At 37.9% G+C, this 15,793-nt stretch overlaps 2 protein-coding genes across 2 annotated transcripts in view; one reads left to right on the top strand and one right to left on the bottom strand.

The window, feature by feature from the left end:
- LOC139709402 (guanylate cyclase soluble subunit beta-1-like) overlaps positions 1-15,793 on the bottom strand; it is a gene marked incomplete at its 3' end in the record, with an annotated part of 114,977 nt that overhangs the window by 28,713 nt on the left and 70,471 nt on the right. Inside the window, exon 2 of the mRNA XM_071621369.1 lies at positions 6,553-6,737. Coding sequence (XP_071477470.1) covers positions 6,553-6,555 — 3 coding nt within the window. The remainder of the gene's footprint in view (positions 1-6,552; positions 6,738-15,793) is intronic.
- The window catches only part of LOC139709401 (H/ACA ribonucleoprotein complex subunit DKC1-like), a 149,820-nt gene continuing 140,640 nt past the window's right edge, over positions 6,614-15,793 (top strand). Inside the window, exons 1-2 of the mRNA XM_071621367.1 lie at positions 6,614-6,709; positions 7,418-7,542. Coding sequence (XP_071477468.1) covers positions 6,614-6,709; positions 7,418-7,542 — 221 coding nt within the window. The remainder of the gene's footprint in view (positions 6,710-7,417; positions 7,543-15,793) is intronic.

Here is a 15,793-nt window from a genome sequence, read left to right as displayed (position 1 = left end):
TGAAAAATGATATAGATGAAGGTCAAAATTTCCAGGCGCAAAGTTTTTATTTGTTTGGCTGTTTTGGTTTTGCTTTGTTTTTTCTTTTTTTGTTTTTTCTCTTTTTTTGCGTTTTATTTATTTGGGTTAGTTTGATTCAGCACATGCTCAGTAAAAATTCGATATGAAATATGCAAGGAAAGGAGAAGGTGATATAACTCACTGTAGAAATTGTCAATTTCGTAACACTGTCTCTATTAATGTATAATGCGGAAAGTAGCGCTTTTGCATGATTATTATATTATGTGAGAGAGGAAAAATGATAAAGGTAAATGTTATCATTAACAAATATTGACATGGCTGGAAATCGCAAAATATAAAACTGAAAACTTATAGATCCATATAACTACAGGCATATATGCTTATTCCAAAGGAAGAGGCGAGAAATGCTTATCTGTGTGACTTGATAAGTAATGGTTTATCTGAATTCGCCCCCCCCCCCCCCTTGGAACATCATTGCGAACTCCGTGAGAGTCGCTTAGAACTGTATAATTTATTATATATTTCTTTGTTTGTTTTTATGGGAAACTTTTTTATTATTATTTTAACAATTTTGTCGAGAAGTGATTATAGGACTGGTGGAAGGACCTCTTTTCATTCCCGGTCAGCGTTCATATCGTTTTGTGCTTTTGGACTTTGATCGAATGTCATCTTACGAATTTAGATGCGATTGATTAATAAAAACAACAGCAGCATGACACGCACACCTCACTCAAAAGCGTGTATAGGATACCTACTGACAACAACCCGTAACGCCACGATGTCGGGATCTGACCCATTCCTACCCTGACATAAAAAGAGTGTGACCCGTGATCATCGCACAGGCTCTTAAGCTGAAAATCGACACGTGGGTGATTGTAAATGAGCTGTAAATTATCCCAATGCAAATGCCGACCTTCATGACTTTTGCCGAAACGTGAGCCGCTGGAAGAGGTGAACGCGTAATGTTGGGGTGAACGGCAGCAGTAGGGGTGATATTCGAAACTGAACGGTTAATGGAGCTTAAAGGCATTATTTATCATTTGCAGATGAAAAAAAAAAACAGCTTTCGTGCTTCACAATAGTTCTAAAATACTAGTCAGGGATAGAAACAACCAATGTAAAATATGTCATCAGTATAAGAAATATTGAATATTGTTAGATATACAAAATGTGAACAATGGTTTTGATGAAATTGTTTCTACATTAAACTGTCTACAGTTATGGTTCACTGAGAAAAATAGTGATATCTACTTCTATTTTTAGTTTTATTGGGAAATTTTTGTATTATGTTAGGATGTTTTGTGATAAACTGACCTACACATTATGCATCAAATGTGATAACTCTAAAATTTTATTAATCACTGCTCCTAACCCTATAAATGGCAAACGATACCTTTAAACTAGCAATACTAATGACACTTTGGAATTTGTGGAGATTCATCGATTCAAATATTTCGACACACTTTCAACCAAAAACAAAAGAGAACCCTTGTGTAGTTAGCAAGGCGGTGCCATAAGCCACTCTTTTTTCTGAATGCGATTTAAGTGTTGTTCGACAATTTCTATGTGTGTAACGATGATGGTAACATTGTCTTATTAATCCCCAGTATACAAAATGCACACAGGACAGAGTGGATCGGTGAGAATTGGATGCGCGAGTTTAACTTTGGAACTGTTTAATCCCACGGGCGCAGCGAGAGGATTTTAGACTGTTTCCAAAGTTAAACGAGAGCATCCAATTCCTACCGATCCACGAAGTAGACCTATGCATCTACTATGTTTTATGAAATGGGCCAGTAAATTCATGATATTCAAACTTTTTCCCCATCATGCGTCCAGAACATCTACGATACTCTAAAAGGCTTCAGCCAAGCGTTCGGATTTTACCGAACGCATGGCTCATTGTTGATCAGTAAAAATCAATGCATGATAATTGACCAATCAGATTGCAGAGATTCTAAAGCCCATTTTATGATAAGCACTGCCATCAAAAAGGGCTCAGCTATCATAATTGACTGCAATTATGAGGCACTCATTTATCAATAATAGCACCAATGAGAAGACATGAGGCGTGGAATAAAACACAAGCCTGACAAAGGTTCGAACCAAAATCCTTCAGAGGTGTATAATTTTATTCCAAACCTCTTCAAGCATCAGGTGCAGAGCATCCCACTTCCTTAACCCTATCAAGCCCAAGCTATTTTGACCCCTCGCAGGCCCAAGGGGGGGGGGGGGCACATTGTGCCCCCCTATATAACTTTTTTATTATTTGATGTATCATCGTCATATTTGGCACGTGGGTAGAGTAACTCATACTCTACATGACTGTACATTTGAATTTTCACAAGGTCACCCATGGAGGGCGCTATTTACCAAAATATAAAGAAATACATACGAAATATGCTAAAAACATGATTTTTCCGTATAATTTCTTTATCCCCATTACATATGTCTTATTACAGACAAATCATTTTCATATTTGCCACAAATGATAAGCAAGTGGAATTTGATTATTTGTAATGGTTGAAATTTCTCAAGGTCACCACATGGGGGCGCTATTCATATCAACATAGTGATACATTATGAGACCTGGGATGAAATGTTTGGGATGGGTACATGTATAGTTATGACATTTCATATTTGCATAATACTGGAATTTTGAGATTGCAAATTGATGATATGATAAACTAATGATATTAGAGGCATAACTTGGGTGAAGGAATCAAAATAACTCAAAATATAGGGGCAATCTTTAGAAAATATTATTGTTTTCAATTATCTCTATTATATCTATTGTTTTATGCCTTTGTCACATAAAAACAAAGGAAAAAATTAGAAAAACTTTCCAGGACCATAATTACTTCAAATTTTGCTCCTTCAACAATTTCAGCCAAGAAACACCCATTTCATACACTGTAATGCTGTTAAAAGAAATGGGAACAGAAAAAAAAAAGATGCAAAATCTGACTGACATGGTTGTCAGTTTATGGTTGCCATGGCAACCAGCAACACCAAATATAGCTAAATTATATATCAAAATGTTTGCAATAAGATTTTAGGAAAAGTAACCAAATTCGGTTGAAATCGGATTAAGGGCGAAGGAGCGGCAAACGAAAATCTGGTAGGGGGGCACAATGTGCCCCCCCCCCTTGGGCTTTATAGGGTTAAAGGGGGAATTCAGTCCAAATATAAGTCAGTCAGATAAAAAAGAGTAAATTTTACGAGTTCAACGGTAAAAATTTGACTGAAATCGGATGGAAAATAAGGAAGTTATGACATTTTGAAATTTTGCTCATTTCTGCAAAACCGTTCTTGTACAGCGGATATGAATATGCAAATAATGATAATGAATAACATTTATATAGCACTTAATACTGATGTTTCTAAGCGCATCGATCCGGAAAAAAAAAAGAAGTATGACATTGAAATAAAATACAGCATTATGTAAATATACGTATTATGATATAACATGCAGCAGCAAAACAACATAATCAAAGTTGAGTAAACAGATAAGTTTTCAACAATGACTTGAACTTATCAACGTTATCAGCATTACGAATATGGAGAGGAAGTTTATTCCAGAGAGACGGGGAAATAACAGAAAAAGCCCTATCACCATAGCGGGTGCAGGTGCGGGGACCATGAGATAGTTGGAGAGTGGAGGAAGAACGAAGAGAACGGGTTGAAGTGGAGGAGCGGAAAGAAATTAAGTCTTTGAGGTAAGATGGAGCAAGATTACTACATATCTTGTAAACGATAAGGAGGATTTTGAAGGTGATACGTTGATGTACGGGGAGCCAGTGGAGGGATTGGAGAACAGGAGTAATGTGGTCAGATCTTTTTGTAAGGGTTACAAGCCTAGCAGCTGTGTTTTGAATTCTTTGAAGTGGTGCAATACTAGAAGCAGGGAGTGAGCTAACCATGTCACTACACCGTCACAATTTTCCATTGATCGTGCACACACACACACACACAAAATGACGAAAATTCAATGTTTCTGTCATTTAAGCCTGAAACATGACGTTATTCCTGGTTGAATAACTTCAGAATACTAGTAGAGATCAGTTAGATATACACTGTACTAAGATTTGACCTTCGGGCATAATTGCACTTGAATGAAAAACTGCAAATTTCAAAATTTTATGTACAAACTATATGGCAAGTTGTGAGGGGATGACATCGCTCACTTTGCCTTTTGCATATTCATCAAATTGACCGTTCATGACCTGTTTCCTGAAAAATTAGTGAAACTTCGAAATGTCATAACTCAAAATTTTACCATTAAACTCGTGATATTTACTCTTTCTAATCAGACTAACTTAAATTTGGACTAGATGTCCCCTTTAAAAGAGAAGTATTAATTTTAGCTGCGCATAGTACGATGTAGAAATCTTTTTTTTTAAAATCATTGTACATACACCACGCCAGACCTGCCAAATAGTACGACTATACACCCAGAGGTGGAATGTACTTTCCAAAAAGAAGAAATAACCATGCATGACCCACAAGTTTGACGTACTGTTATTACTGTAATTTGACATCTCTGATAAGAGACAGAGGAAAAACAGTCACGAGGAAATAATTCTTGTCAAGTCTACTGTCTAAGGGAAGTCATGGGGTCAAAAGGGGTCACATTCCATTCCGAATGTTTGATGGTTTTATAAACCCAGAGGATCGAGAAAAAAATCTCTGTATGATAATTGTGACACTTGACAACAAAAGCTCCATTTATCAAAAAAGAAAACACACATCATTAACCTTTGATTTATGAGAAGCATTTTCATACATATCGGTTTTTTCATCTTTCTTTCCTTCTTTCTTTCTTTCTCTCTCTCTATCTCTCACTCTCTCTCTCTCTCTCTCTCCTTCTATTTTTTTTCTCGCCCCTATGATTTTGTGTTTGAGACTTGCTTTTTGACACCTGGAAAATGTTACTGTTTGTGAAGGCAAAAGTTGTGGTCGTTATAATTTCCCCAAGGTACTTGGTGAAGTTTGGAAGGGCATTTTGCGCCGACATTTGCAACAAACTGAATATTCACCAAGTAGCATAAAAAAGAAAATAAGATTATAAGTTTGTGGATGGTTGGAACACTTTGAAAATGGAGTTCCGGCATTAGCACTAACACCTGTGCTAACACTAACACTTTACCCTTAACACTAATGCTGATACAAACACGCTGATTATCCCTATTTCCTCGATTTGAACTGTGACTGTTGCCTTCAAGTGGCGTCTTGATACTGTAGACCTCCCAAATGGAGTATTTTAGTGATTTAGGCCTTATTTTTTAGAGAGAGGCTTGATCTAAAAAAATACAACGTGGAGAATGAAAGCTACAGACATATTTTATTGCAAATTAAGTATTCCTTCTTTGAAAAGCTTCACAGCTACAAGAGAGTCAAACATAAATTTTGGCACCCCGTTGCTCACCAGCTCTCCCTCAGACAAAAATATAATGAGCCATGATAATTAATTGAAACTCGAAGGAAAACAAATGTTTGGACATACAACCATCTCCAAACACATCGAGCTATTTTAATCCACTCCAACGATATTTTCTGATATCGATGAAACTGTCAAGAAAGACTAACAAATCGGCTTTCTGCCCCAAAAGTGTTCGTGCCGATATACTGGACAAACAGATCGAAATTCAAGCCAGCAGGTGTAATTGACGCTACAACTACGTGGTTCTTTTCCTTTCTTTCACTGTGCATATTTTATGTACACGTATATATGGGGGAAACAATATGGTTATATGGCTATACTTAAATGGTTATTAGACTAGACCTTACGGAGACATATTTGTGTCTCCTTAACGTTTTCAACTGTTACACATCCCACTTAAGCCGTGCTTTTCTGCTGACAACGCTCAGTACACATTTCCATGCACTGTCTCCGTAAAGCTCGACCCACAGTTACATATTGCGCATTTCAATACGTTTTTGTTTTGTTTTTTGTTCAATCTCAATTTCAATTTTTATGCAACTTTTTTTAAGAATACAACATGCAAACAAGAACACATTTACAATGACATCGATTTGAGTAAGAATAATATCTTCTAAAGAAAATCAAGTGCTTCAAACAACTTCAGTAAATGGTTTAGATACAAAGTAAGTAAATTGTGGTATTTTCACTTTCATGACATGTTCAACGTTGCAAGGGCCGTCATAATAAACAAACGCAATGGTACTTGACGAGATGACGACCCTATATGTTTCCTGACAAAACTACAATAATTAGGCCTATACAAAAAATGGGATTGGGGGAAGAGTGTAGCAAAAATTTGCGGCAAAAAAAAAATGATAAAGAAAGGACTGTCTAATCTTGTAATGCTTGTAATAATATCATTGCATTACAAACTATCATATCCAATAGCTTTGTATATGATAGTCCTTATTACTTTGCTGTATTTCCATTTTCGTTGATTTATAATTTATTTCATTCAAGCAACCTTTCTGTGTTTTATGCGGGTTTTTTTTTTAATATTCTAAGTTTTCGGAGAGAATGTTGGGAAAATGAAAGCATCAACTCACCATCTTGAATGCAGTATCCCGTCAAACCCACTTGATCTACAAGCACACGAATTCTGCGTCAATGTTTCGCCGCGGCTCGCCGGAGAGCGCGGAGCGGAGAAACCATACTTATTCGGTCGGAGCTGTGTCGGTCCCGCGGTCAGCAGTTGGGACACCGGTGAGGACTTGGTAGATCGAACACGTGTCTGTACATGTTAAGGTGGGAAAGTGACATGTCATTCAGCGTTTCTGGAACTTCGAGTTGAACAAAAAATAAATGAGAGTCTCATCTCCTGATAGGATAAGACAGATATACTCGAGAGGATAGTTTAAAAGATTGAAGAATTGAAGGGGAAAAAGTAGAGACATCTTAATATAAAACATGAAGTTGGAGGAGGTTAGGGGAAGAAGAAAGAGACAGAAGACGTATAGGGGAGAACATACTAAGACATCAACTAATGCCTACCTTAGGGTGACATTGAAAGAATGACCTCCTAGAGCATGATATCGAATCAGGGGAAAAGCTGGGAATCACAAGTGCGTTTCGTTTTACCCCTCCTTCGCTCCTCACGGCTCTTTGCGGATCAGTTACATTAATTGCCGGACTTTTAACATCTCGGGAAGGTTATTGAGCCTATATGATGATGTGACTCTAGTTCTGTCCTGGTTTACTGAGAACCTCTGCGAGACTGGACTATTGATGAGGTTACAGATACCAGCGCAAGGCCCAATCAACAAATGTGTGTACGTGGATATATATGCATGGATAACGGGGCGGCTGATTTCTTCTTTGAACAGCTGTCTTGCAAACATCTGACCGATGTCAGCTACGAGCGTCGCAATCGTCTGGGTTTATCCCTCTGTGTTTTATTCACGCGCCAAAAAGCGGCACGCTCCCCATTCGTTACCAGCTCTCTCTGTTTATCCCACGCTGCTGAGGGCAACCATAGAAACAGAACACAGAGCGGAGTCGAGAAATCAAGACAAGAACGATAAGATGTCGACCTCAAAGTTTGACCCGAGATAGGATTTTCTTCATGAAAATCATAAGGGTGAAGTGACAGACACGAGAGAGATGGTGGCAGCACATGTGTTGTTTACCGCATCTCGGTTGCTTGGCAACGATGCTTCACAACATCACACATTCAGAAATCTTTCAACATGTACAAAATATATAATTTATGAACTGTGAACGCAGGCAAGAATTGAGTGAGATTTAAGCGTATGTTCTTTTTGCTATAGTGCTATGATTTATGGGAAAACGATTTCGCTGCAGTGCGCTTAATAAAAAAAAATCACAGATATTTATGATGATTTAATTAGCACGACAATGTTCCATTGTTAAAGCATCGTTTTGTCTTGTTTTGTTTTTCTTTTCTTTTTATGATCGTGCTGTCGATGCGGCCAGGTTTTGTTTCCCGAGAGGCACACTTCTTTACTGAAGTACTTTTCTTCTCATTCCCTAGTTCTCTTCCTTTCCTCTTTCTGATTATTCCTTTACTTGGTATTCTCTTTTTCCTCTTATTCTTCCCCATCTACTTTTTGGACGCTTTTCCTCCTCTGAAGTGGATTGCATACTGGTGAAAACATCCATGGCCATCCGGCTATCTTATAGTTCTATAGTAACCTTTGCATCCTTTCCTTGTAGGAACTTGCGTAGCTCGCATTAACTGTACTGAAAATTGCCATATCTTGGAAGTAAACTTTTTATGTGCGAACAGGTATGGAGAGTATATAGAATTCTGAATTACAAATGTAAATATCAATTCGGTGGTGGGGGGGGGGGGAAGTAAACAAAGTTGTATGAAAGAGAACGTTAAACACAAGCACAAAACTCCACCACAATACCCTGAAATCACAGGTTGTGGGGGAGCAACATGTGAAAAAGTGTATACCACAAAGGGGAGTGTGGTACCTCTTTGATACCACTAATTTTTGAGAACTTCTGCTGGTAACGAATCCCGACAATTACACTGACTTTGCCTAATAGCTGCTTTTCGCGTTATCAAGAGTTCTGTACTTGGCAATCGAAAGTAAAGTCAAACACCAACACATCTCCACTCCCCACGCAGATTTCTTCAAAATCTTTGATTCTTCGATTTCTCTTCAAATCACTGCATGCATTTTTTTTTTTGGGGGGGGGGTGTTAACAAGTTTAATTGATTGGGCTTCGTCTTTGTTTTGTTATATTATGTAAAAGCTATCGCTGGGCAACACAAATAGGCAGGCAGGTGAAGTTCATACGCTGATTTTGGAGATTATAGGATCCATATAAACTCCCACTCAATTCACCCCACCTCCTTTCCCCCTCTTATTCGCTCCTTTCCTTTCCTATTGATGTCCCTCACAGAAATAGAATTAGTGACGTCTAGGACGTCAGAGAAATCAAATGTATTTCTCGGGCTAAAACACACAGGTCACTACTTTTTGGCAACTTAAAATCAATAAAAACTGATGATGCAAGAAAGAAAAGGAGATAAATAAAAGAATATCTCAGTTATATGAATTGGCAGGTGGTTAAGATACTAAATGAAGACCTGTCAAGGTCATATTCAGTTGTTTTTGTTTTTTTAGTTCCGTTCTTTGTTTTGTTTTTGTTTTGTTTTTTTCTTTTTTCTTTTTCTTTTTGCTTTGAGGATCGTGAGGTTTGCTGTCAGCCAAATTGCCCTTGAGTTTGCCATTTTGTTTTGTTTTGTTTTGTTTTGCAAACCTACCATGACAATCATGATTATAGTCATTTGAATTTGGTTGTTTGTTTATGATTCCTAACTTGTTGCGTTCGTGTTACGTCAAAACTACGAAAGTTGAACCAGGTACTACTAACCGTGGATATCAAGGGCCATATGACATTACTTGAGCAAAAACGAAAAGCAAGCCAAAAAGAAAATTAACAACTTACAGCACGGGAATATAAATTACTATCAGAAAGTTTTCATTCCGCAATTTACTTTCGTTTGTAAAAGGCTCCCGCCACATTAAAAAAAAAGAAAAAATATAACGGAAGTGTATTGATATACAATTGAAGAACTTGCCAAAGATTCTTGCGTGATGCCTTTTGTTGTTGAAGTTTCATGTTAGAGTGTGTTTGTTTTGAATAGTGCCTCTGTATTGGAGTCTGTAAAACACATTACAACCTTTCATAATATTGGAGCTACATACTCCGTCATGCTGGTGCAGCTAATGGGGGAAAATATCGACACATGATTAGCGGCAGCCCTTTGTTTCAGAACACACACACACACACTCGCGCTCACACACATACCCATTAATACATACGAAAGTGAAGAGATAGGCATTGTTGAATATCCAAGCATACAGAACAAATAACAAACGCTCATTTACGCGGGGAGGGGGGTATTATTCTTAAGAAAAGTTACAGTCCGAATTGCAGTAGTCAACGTACGCTTCGAAATCATGTCTGGTTCTAAAAGTACTTTCACACTTGAAAACAAAGTGACAATCGGTGTGGCACGATTGTATCGAAACTTCACCTTGAAGGGAGATTCCGATGCAATAAAAAGTTTAACAAGCGAATCTGAATGTCAAACAAGACAAGGCCCCTTCATTAAAAAGAATGACATTCTGGTGACGAGTGCCCTCTGCAGGTCAGAATTAGAAATACGATCTGTCTTATACCGAGAACATTGCATTTCATCTGTCGATATCAGCGATCGACAGGAGAACTATGTCTGCATGTAAAGAAAACAATGTAACAAGTTCTTACATTGGATAGACATCGTAAATATCGCGTGTCACAAATCACTTACGTGAAATAATAATATGCAAAATATGGTAACTTCCTCTCCATGCTCGCCGATATGATATCGTAAAAAGCTGCATTTATTATTTTTGTTTGTTGACAGACAATTGTGGGAATATAAAGTTGCAATGATCACTGCAAGAACATTTTGTTACATTAAAGCATTGCATTGTCAGCGAAGTACAGTTTGAACGCCGAATGATATCGAACGTTATAAGTGGACTAAAATTGGTATAATGATAATGAAACACCCCCCCCCCAAAAAAAAAGAAAGAATTTGAAGCAGTCTTACGAAATAACTTGAGATTGTAATTTGTCATCACTGACAAATTAAGGTGATCCGATTTTTTTTAAATCAATGATTCGACTCCTGATCGCAATAGGCATGACCATACAGGTTTCATCTGTGTTTAGAGACATTGGCCGTGTGATGTTTGGATTCTCATTTAAAAAAGGGAGCCATATCTGCCATCTTTGGTACCAAATTCTGTATACACTAGATAACGAAGATACACCAACAAATATATATGACCTTTGACCCACCTTTACACTCCCAAGATGGCAGTTGAGGAAAAAGTGGTTATTTTGTGAAATGATTCTTGCGACATCGTCTATACGTGTGCAAAATATGGGAAAGATAGGACAGGTATTCGCCAAGATACAAGATGAAACATTTATGACCTTTGACCCTAATTTACATACCCAAGATGTTGTCCGATCAAGTAGTTGTTATTTTATGAAATAATGTACGTGACATGAACTAAACATGTGCTAAGTATGGGGGTGATAGGGGCTGTTTTTCTTGATTTATTGCAAAGAAAGTTGCAGAAAGAAAGAAATATCTCAATACATCGAAGATAAGCTTTAATTTCAACCAAGTTTTTCGATGTGATTTCGACGTCGTATGAATAAACGAAGGGCACTTGACGATAGTGCAACGTCTCAGCTACAACATATTAAAATCTGGGAGAAATTCACCGAAGGGTAAGTGAGCTAGTACTCGATAAAGACAGTCATGTCAATTTTCACATCTAGAAAAATTCACTCCCATACAGATAACACGTCATAACGAAGATAAAGAAAGAAGTACATATGACCTTTGACCCCACTTTGCACAGACAAGATGGCATCTGAGCAAAAAGTGTTTATTTTGTGAAATGATCCTTGTAACATGGTCTTTGCGTGTGCAAAATATGGGAAAGATAAGACATGTATTCACCAAGATACAGGATGAAACATTTATGACCTTTGACCCTAATTTACATACCCAAGATGGTGTCTGATCAAGTAGTTGTTATTTTGTGAAATAATGTACGTGACATGAACTAAACATGTGCAAAATATGGTGGTGATAGGGTATGTTTTTCTTGAGTTATTGCAAAGAAAGTTGCAGAAAGAAAGAAATATTTCAATACATCGAAGAAAAGCTTTAATTTCAACCAAGTTTTTTGACGTGATGCCGACATTGTATGAAAAACGGAGGGCAAATTCACGATAGCCCAAAGTCTTAGCTACAACATATTAAAATCTGGGAGAAATTCACCGAAGCATAAGTAAGCTAATGCTCGATAAAGACAGTCATGTCAATTTTCATTTCCAGAAAAACTGCACTCCCATAGAGATAACACGTAAACTGGTCAAATTTGACAAGATGACTTTTAATCCATTTTTACGAGGTGATGACGTCATCCAATCAAAAGTTTGTAATCTAACTTTTGAAAGAACATTAAATAAGCTACAACATACTGAAATCTCGGTGGAAATTGGCAAAGGATTAGTGAGATACGTTCGAATGAACTTGAAATTTGATGACGTCATTTTGAAAATTTACTTTTTTTACTTTATTAAGCAATTTCATATCTTTTAATCATTTTTTCAGCATCACCAACCCATGAAATGACATGTACAACTCATCAGCTTTCAGAATATGTAAAGAAAATGGGAGGTCACCGTCCATCCTGACGAGTAAAATCGGATTTAAAATTGGCGGTTTTTTGGCATAGTTGCACTGTCTATCGCCACTGACGCGCGCGCGGAATTTTAACTTTGACGGGCCCGTATGACGTCATATTGAGTCGGATTGACTTGAAACTTGGTAGAAATATTCCTTGACATTTCAGACATCCAATCAAAGTAAAAAAACGGGAAATTTCTATTGCACATGAGCTGTGCGTGCGTATATGCGCGCGCGCGTACGCGTCCGTCCGATTTTTTCAATTTTTCAAAAAATGATCCAAATGGTCTGAAACGTGTGCAAAAAAATTTTGAGCTCGATTGGAGCATACAAATATTTCAACGCGCGCGTACGTGCACGTTTTAGGGTATAGATGAATTTTGAGAATATGAGTAGAATGCACATAACTTGAAATATATGTGACGTAAATTTCATTGAAAAATTCTATTCCATTAATGAGATATGATTGAGAATGTGTTTTCATATAATGACGTCATAGTGACGTCACGGTCGACTGATCACTATGATTTTACGAGATCTGTCATCTTTGGGACACGATACATACATGGTGGAAGTTTGAACTTGATAGGCATAGCACTTTCTGAGCTAACCTCTGCACAACTTTTGGGGAGAAATAAAGAAAGAAGAAGAAGAAAGAATCCGTACAGATACAGAAGGTGATCCGAGAGGATACTCGGATCACCTTTTCAGTTATGAAATGACATGTACAACTCATCAGCTTTTAGAATATATCAAGAAAATGGGGGTCACCGTCCATCCTGACGAGTAAAATCCGATTTAAATTTGGCGGTTTTTTGGCATAGTTGCACTGTGTATCCCCATTGACGCACGCGCGGAATTTTGAATTTGACGGGCCCGTATGACGTCATATTGAGTCGGATCGACTTGAAACTTGATAGAAATATTCCTTGACATTCCGGACATCCGATCCGTGTGAAAAAACTTAAAATTTCTATTGCATATGAGCTGTGCGTGCGTATATGTGCGACTTTTTCAATTTTTCAAAAAATGCTCCAAATGGTCTGAAACGTGCAAAAAAAATTTGAGCTCGATTTGAGCATACAAATATTTCAACGCGCGCGTACGCGCACATATCAAGAGAAAATGTGAATTTTGAGAATATGAGTAGAATGCGCATAACTTGAAATAAATGTGACGTAAATTTCATTGAAAAACTTCATTCCATTAATGAGATATGATTGAGAATGTGTTTTCATATAATGACGTCATAGTGACGTCAAGGTCGACTGATCACTTTGATATTAGTTCGATTGCCGTCTTTGGGACACGATACATACATGGTATAAGTTTGAACTTGATAGGCATAGCACTTTCTGAGCTAACCTCTGCACAACTTTTGGGGAGAAATAAAGAAAGAAGAAGAAGAAGAAGAAGAAAGAATCCGTACAGATACAGAAGGTGATCCGAGAGGATACTCGGATCACCTAATGATAATATTAATGATGATTAGGTCTCTGTCTATATTTAAGGCGGGAAAATATAGCAAAAAAAAAAAGAAAATTGACAGACAAAGGTGGGAGAAGAGACGGAAGGAAGGTAAGATGAAAAGTGACAAACCTTTGACAAAGGCTACAGTAAAGTGTATCTCTTTACAAATTGAAGGAACACGTTTTCAAAAGACATGAAAAAAAAAATAATATACACTGTGTCAGCATGTTTGAGATACTTAGTATAGTTTATTTCATAACTCTACGGCTGCCAGATGGACAGACTTTGCACTATAAGCATTTTCTGTTGACATTGTGGGGCGATGGTTAAAAGATACGTTGACTAAGAACGAAGGTTTTTTGCTAAACAATTTTTGTTTTCAATTGTTAAAAATATGATGAGCGGGGCCTAGATCTTGCAAGCTAATAAACCCTAGGTTACGTTTTTGTCTTGCATGACTCACTTGGAAAAACAACAACAAAAAGAACTCGAAAGAGTAGGAAAAACAAGTGCTCAAAATATCCAAGGATCACTAACTGCAGAAGCTGTATAAAGCACAATCCCTTGGTGCGTGGCCGTGACTTAAGATCCACTAAATTTCATTTTCTACCGCTACTCAACTGGGAATAGTGGTTAAAAGCAACTGCAGTGGAGGAAAACGTTACCTAAGTCACTGCGGCAGACTAAAATGGTCCTGCGTAGCAAAGCTGCATGATCCCCTCTGGTGGCATTGATTTGCTATTTGACTGTAATTCAAAAGAAGCAAAAGTTGGCATATGACATAGTAACAAAAAGACCGGGGGACGAACGAGCAACGCAAAACGAAAACAGCACACGATCACTAACAGCAACAACAGCAGCAACAACAACAACCGCTGCCCCCAAACAGGAATGTACCGCCACTTTCTCGGAGTTCGGTGCGTCGTCACTGTATTATCATCTAACACAATTTGGAAAATCATGAAGATAATTTTGCCCCTAGAACCCAAGGAGAGCCCCCGAACTGAGAATCAATACAGGGAAAATTGTTCGCCTCAACTCCAAGCTATACGAACGTTGCAGCACCATGATTCAGCTGCTGCTAAAAATGGTAGCAAACAGTGAAAGGTAATTTTTCCTTCAGATTGACTTGAAAGTGGACAGCGAGAAAGAGAAGAAAAGAAGTCAAGCCCATCGAAAAAGAACAAAAGAAATACATACATACACACAAACAAATAAGAGGTGGCAGAAGCGGTTTACTATCATGAGCAAACACGGCGACAACATAAAACACTGATCCTTCGTCACTCATGTTTGTTTGTCTTACGTACAGTTAAACCTGCCTTAGCGGCCACCTGTGTAGAGCAGTCACCTGCCATCAACTTTTTTTTTGTTCCCGCGAGAGAAAAAGTCATGTGTATATAGCTGCGGTTACCTGTCTATTTAGCACGGCCAGCGGCCACCAATTTTGTATTCCGCGGTAGATTTCTGGGTATACTTGTAGCGTCCACAGACCTACGAGCTGCAATCGAATCCGATATTTCAGGCTATTTTCTGCTTAGCAGGCGTGCTGGTCATGCATGGCTATTTGCAGTTCAATGATTGCCACCGCTACATTCACCCGCCATTCAGGCATATAATGAACTCGTATATTTCAAATGTCTGCTTGCTGTAAAATGCCCGCTGTGTGCAATACTGCAGCAGATAGCGGCTTTGTTCAAGGTATGATAGATGTGAATATACAAATGCACATAAATGTACGTATTATGTATACTATAAACAATAACAAAATAATGTGCAGTTAATGCAGTTCATACACGCAATGCCACAAAACCTGTCTCTAGCGGCCATCTGCCTATAAAGGCCAGTCCTTCCGTTTCCTTGGGTGGCCGCTGTAGACAGGATTGACTATACGTACACTTTATACGTACGTGTGTAAGTAAGTGTGTGTTCATGTGCATGAGTTTATACTGGTCTCTACCTTGTAGTGACATAATCATAGGATCGAATTCACAAGGTGGTACAAATGAAACCATGGTTTAAACCATGGACAAACACCATGGAGCGCCAAGTGTTGCATGGAATGTTTCGTTACGAAT

Source organism: Diadema antillarum, unplaced genomic scaffold (genome assembly GCF_040938485.1).
Source record: "Diadema antillarum isolate AM-2024a unplaced genomic scaffold, OU_Dant_1.0 seq00001431_RagTag, whole genome shotgun sequence".
In the NCBI taxonomy this organism is placed as follows: domain Eukaryota; kingdom Metazoa; phylum Echinodermata; class Echinoidea; order Diadematoida; family Diadematidae; genus Diadema; species Diadema antillarum.
Note: the sequence above shows the minus strand (reverse complement) of the source record. Positions and strands in the feature narration are given on the sequence as shown.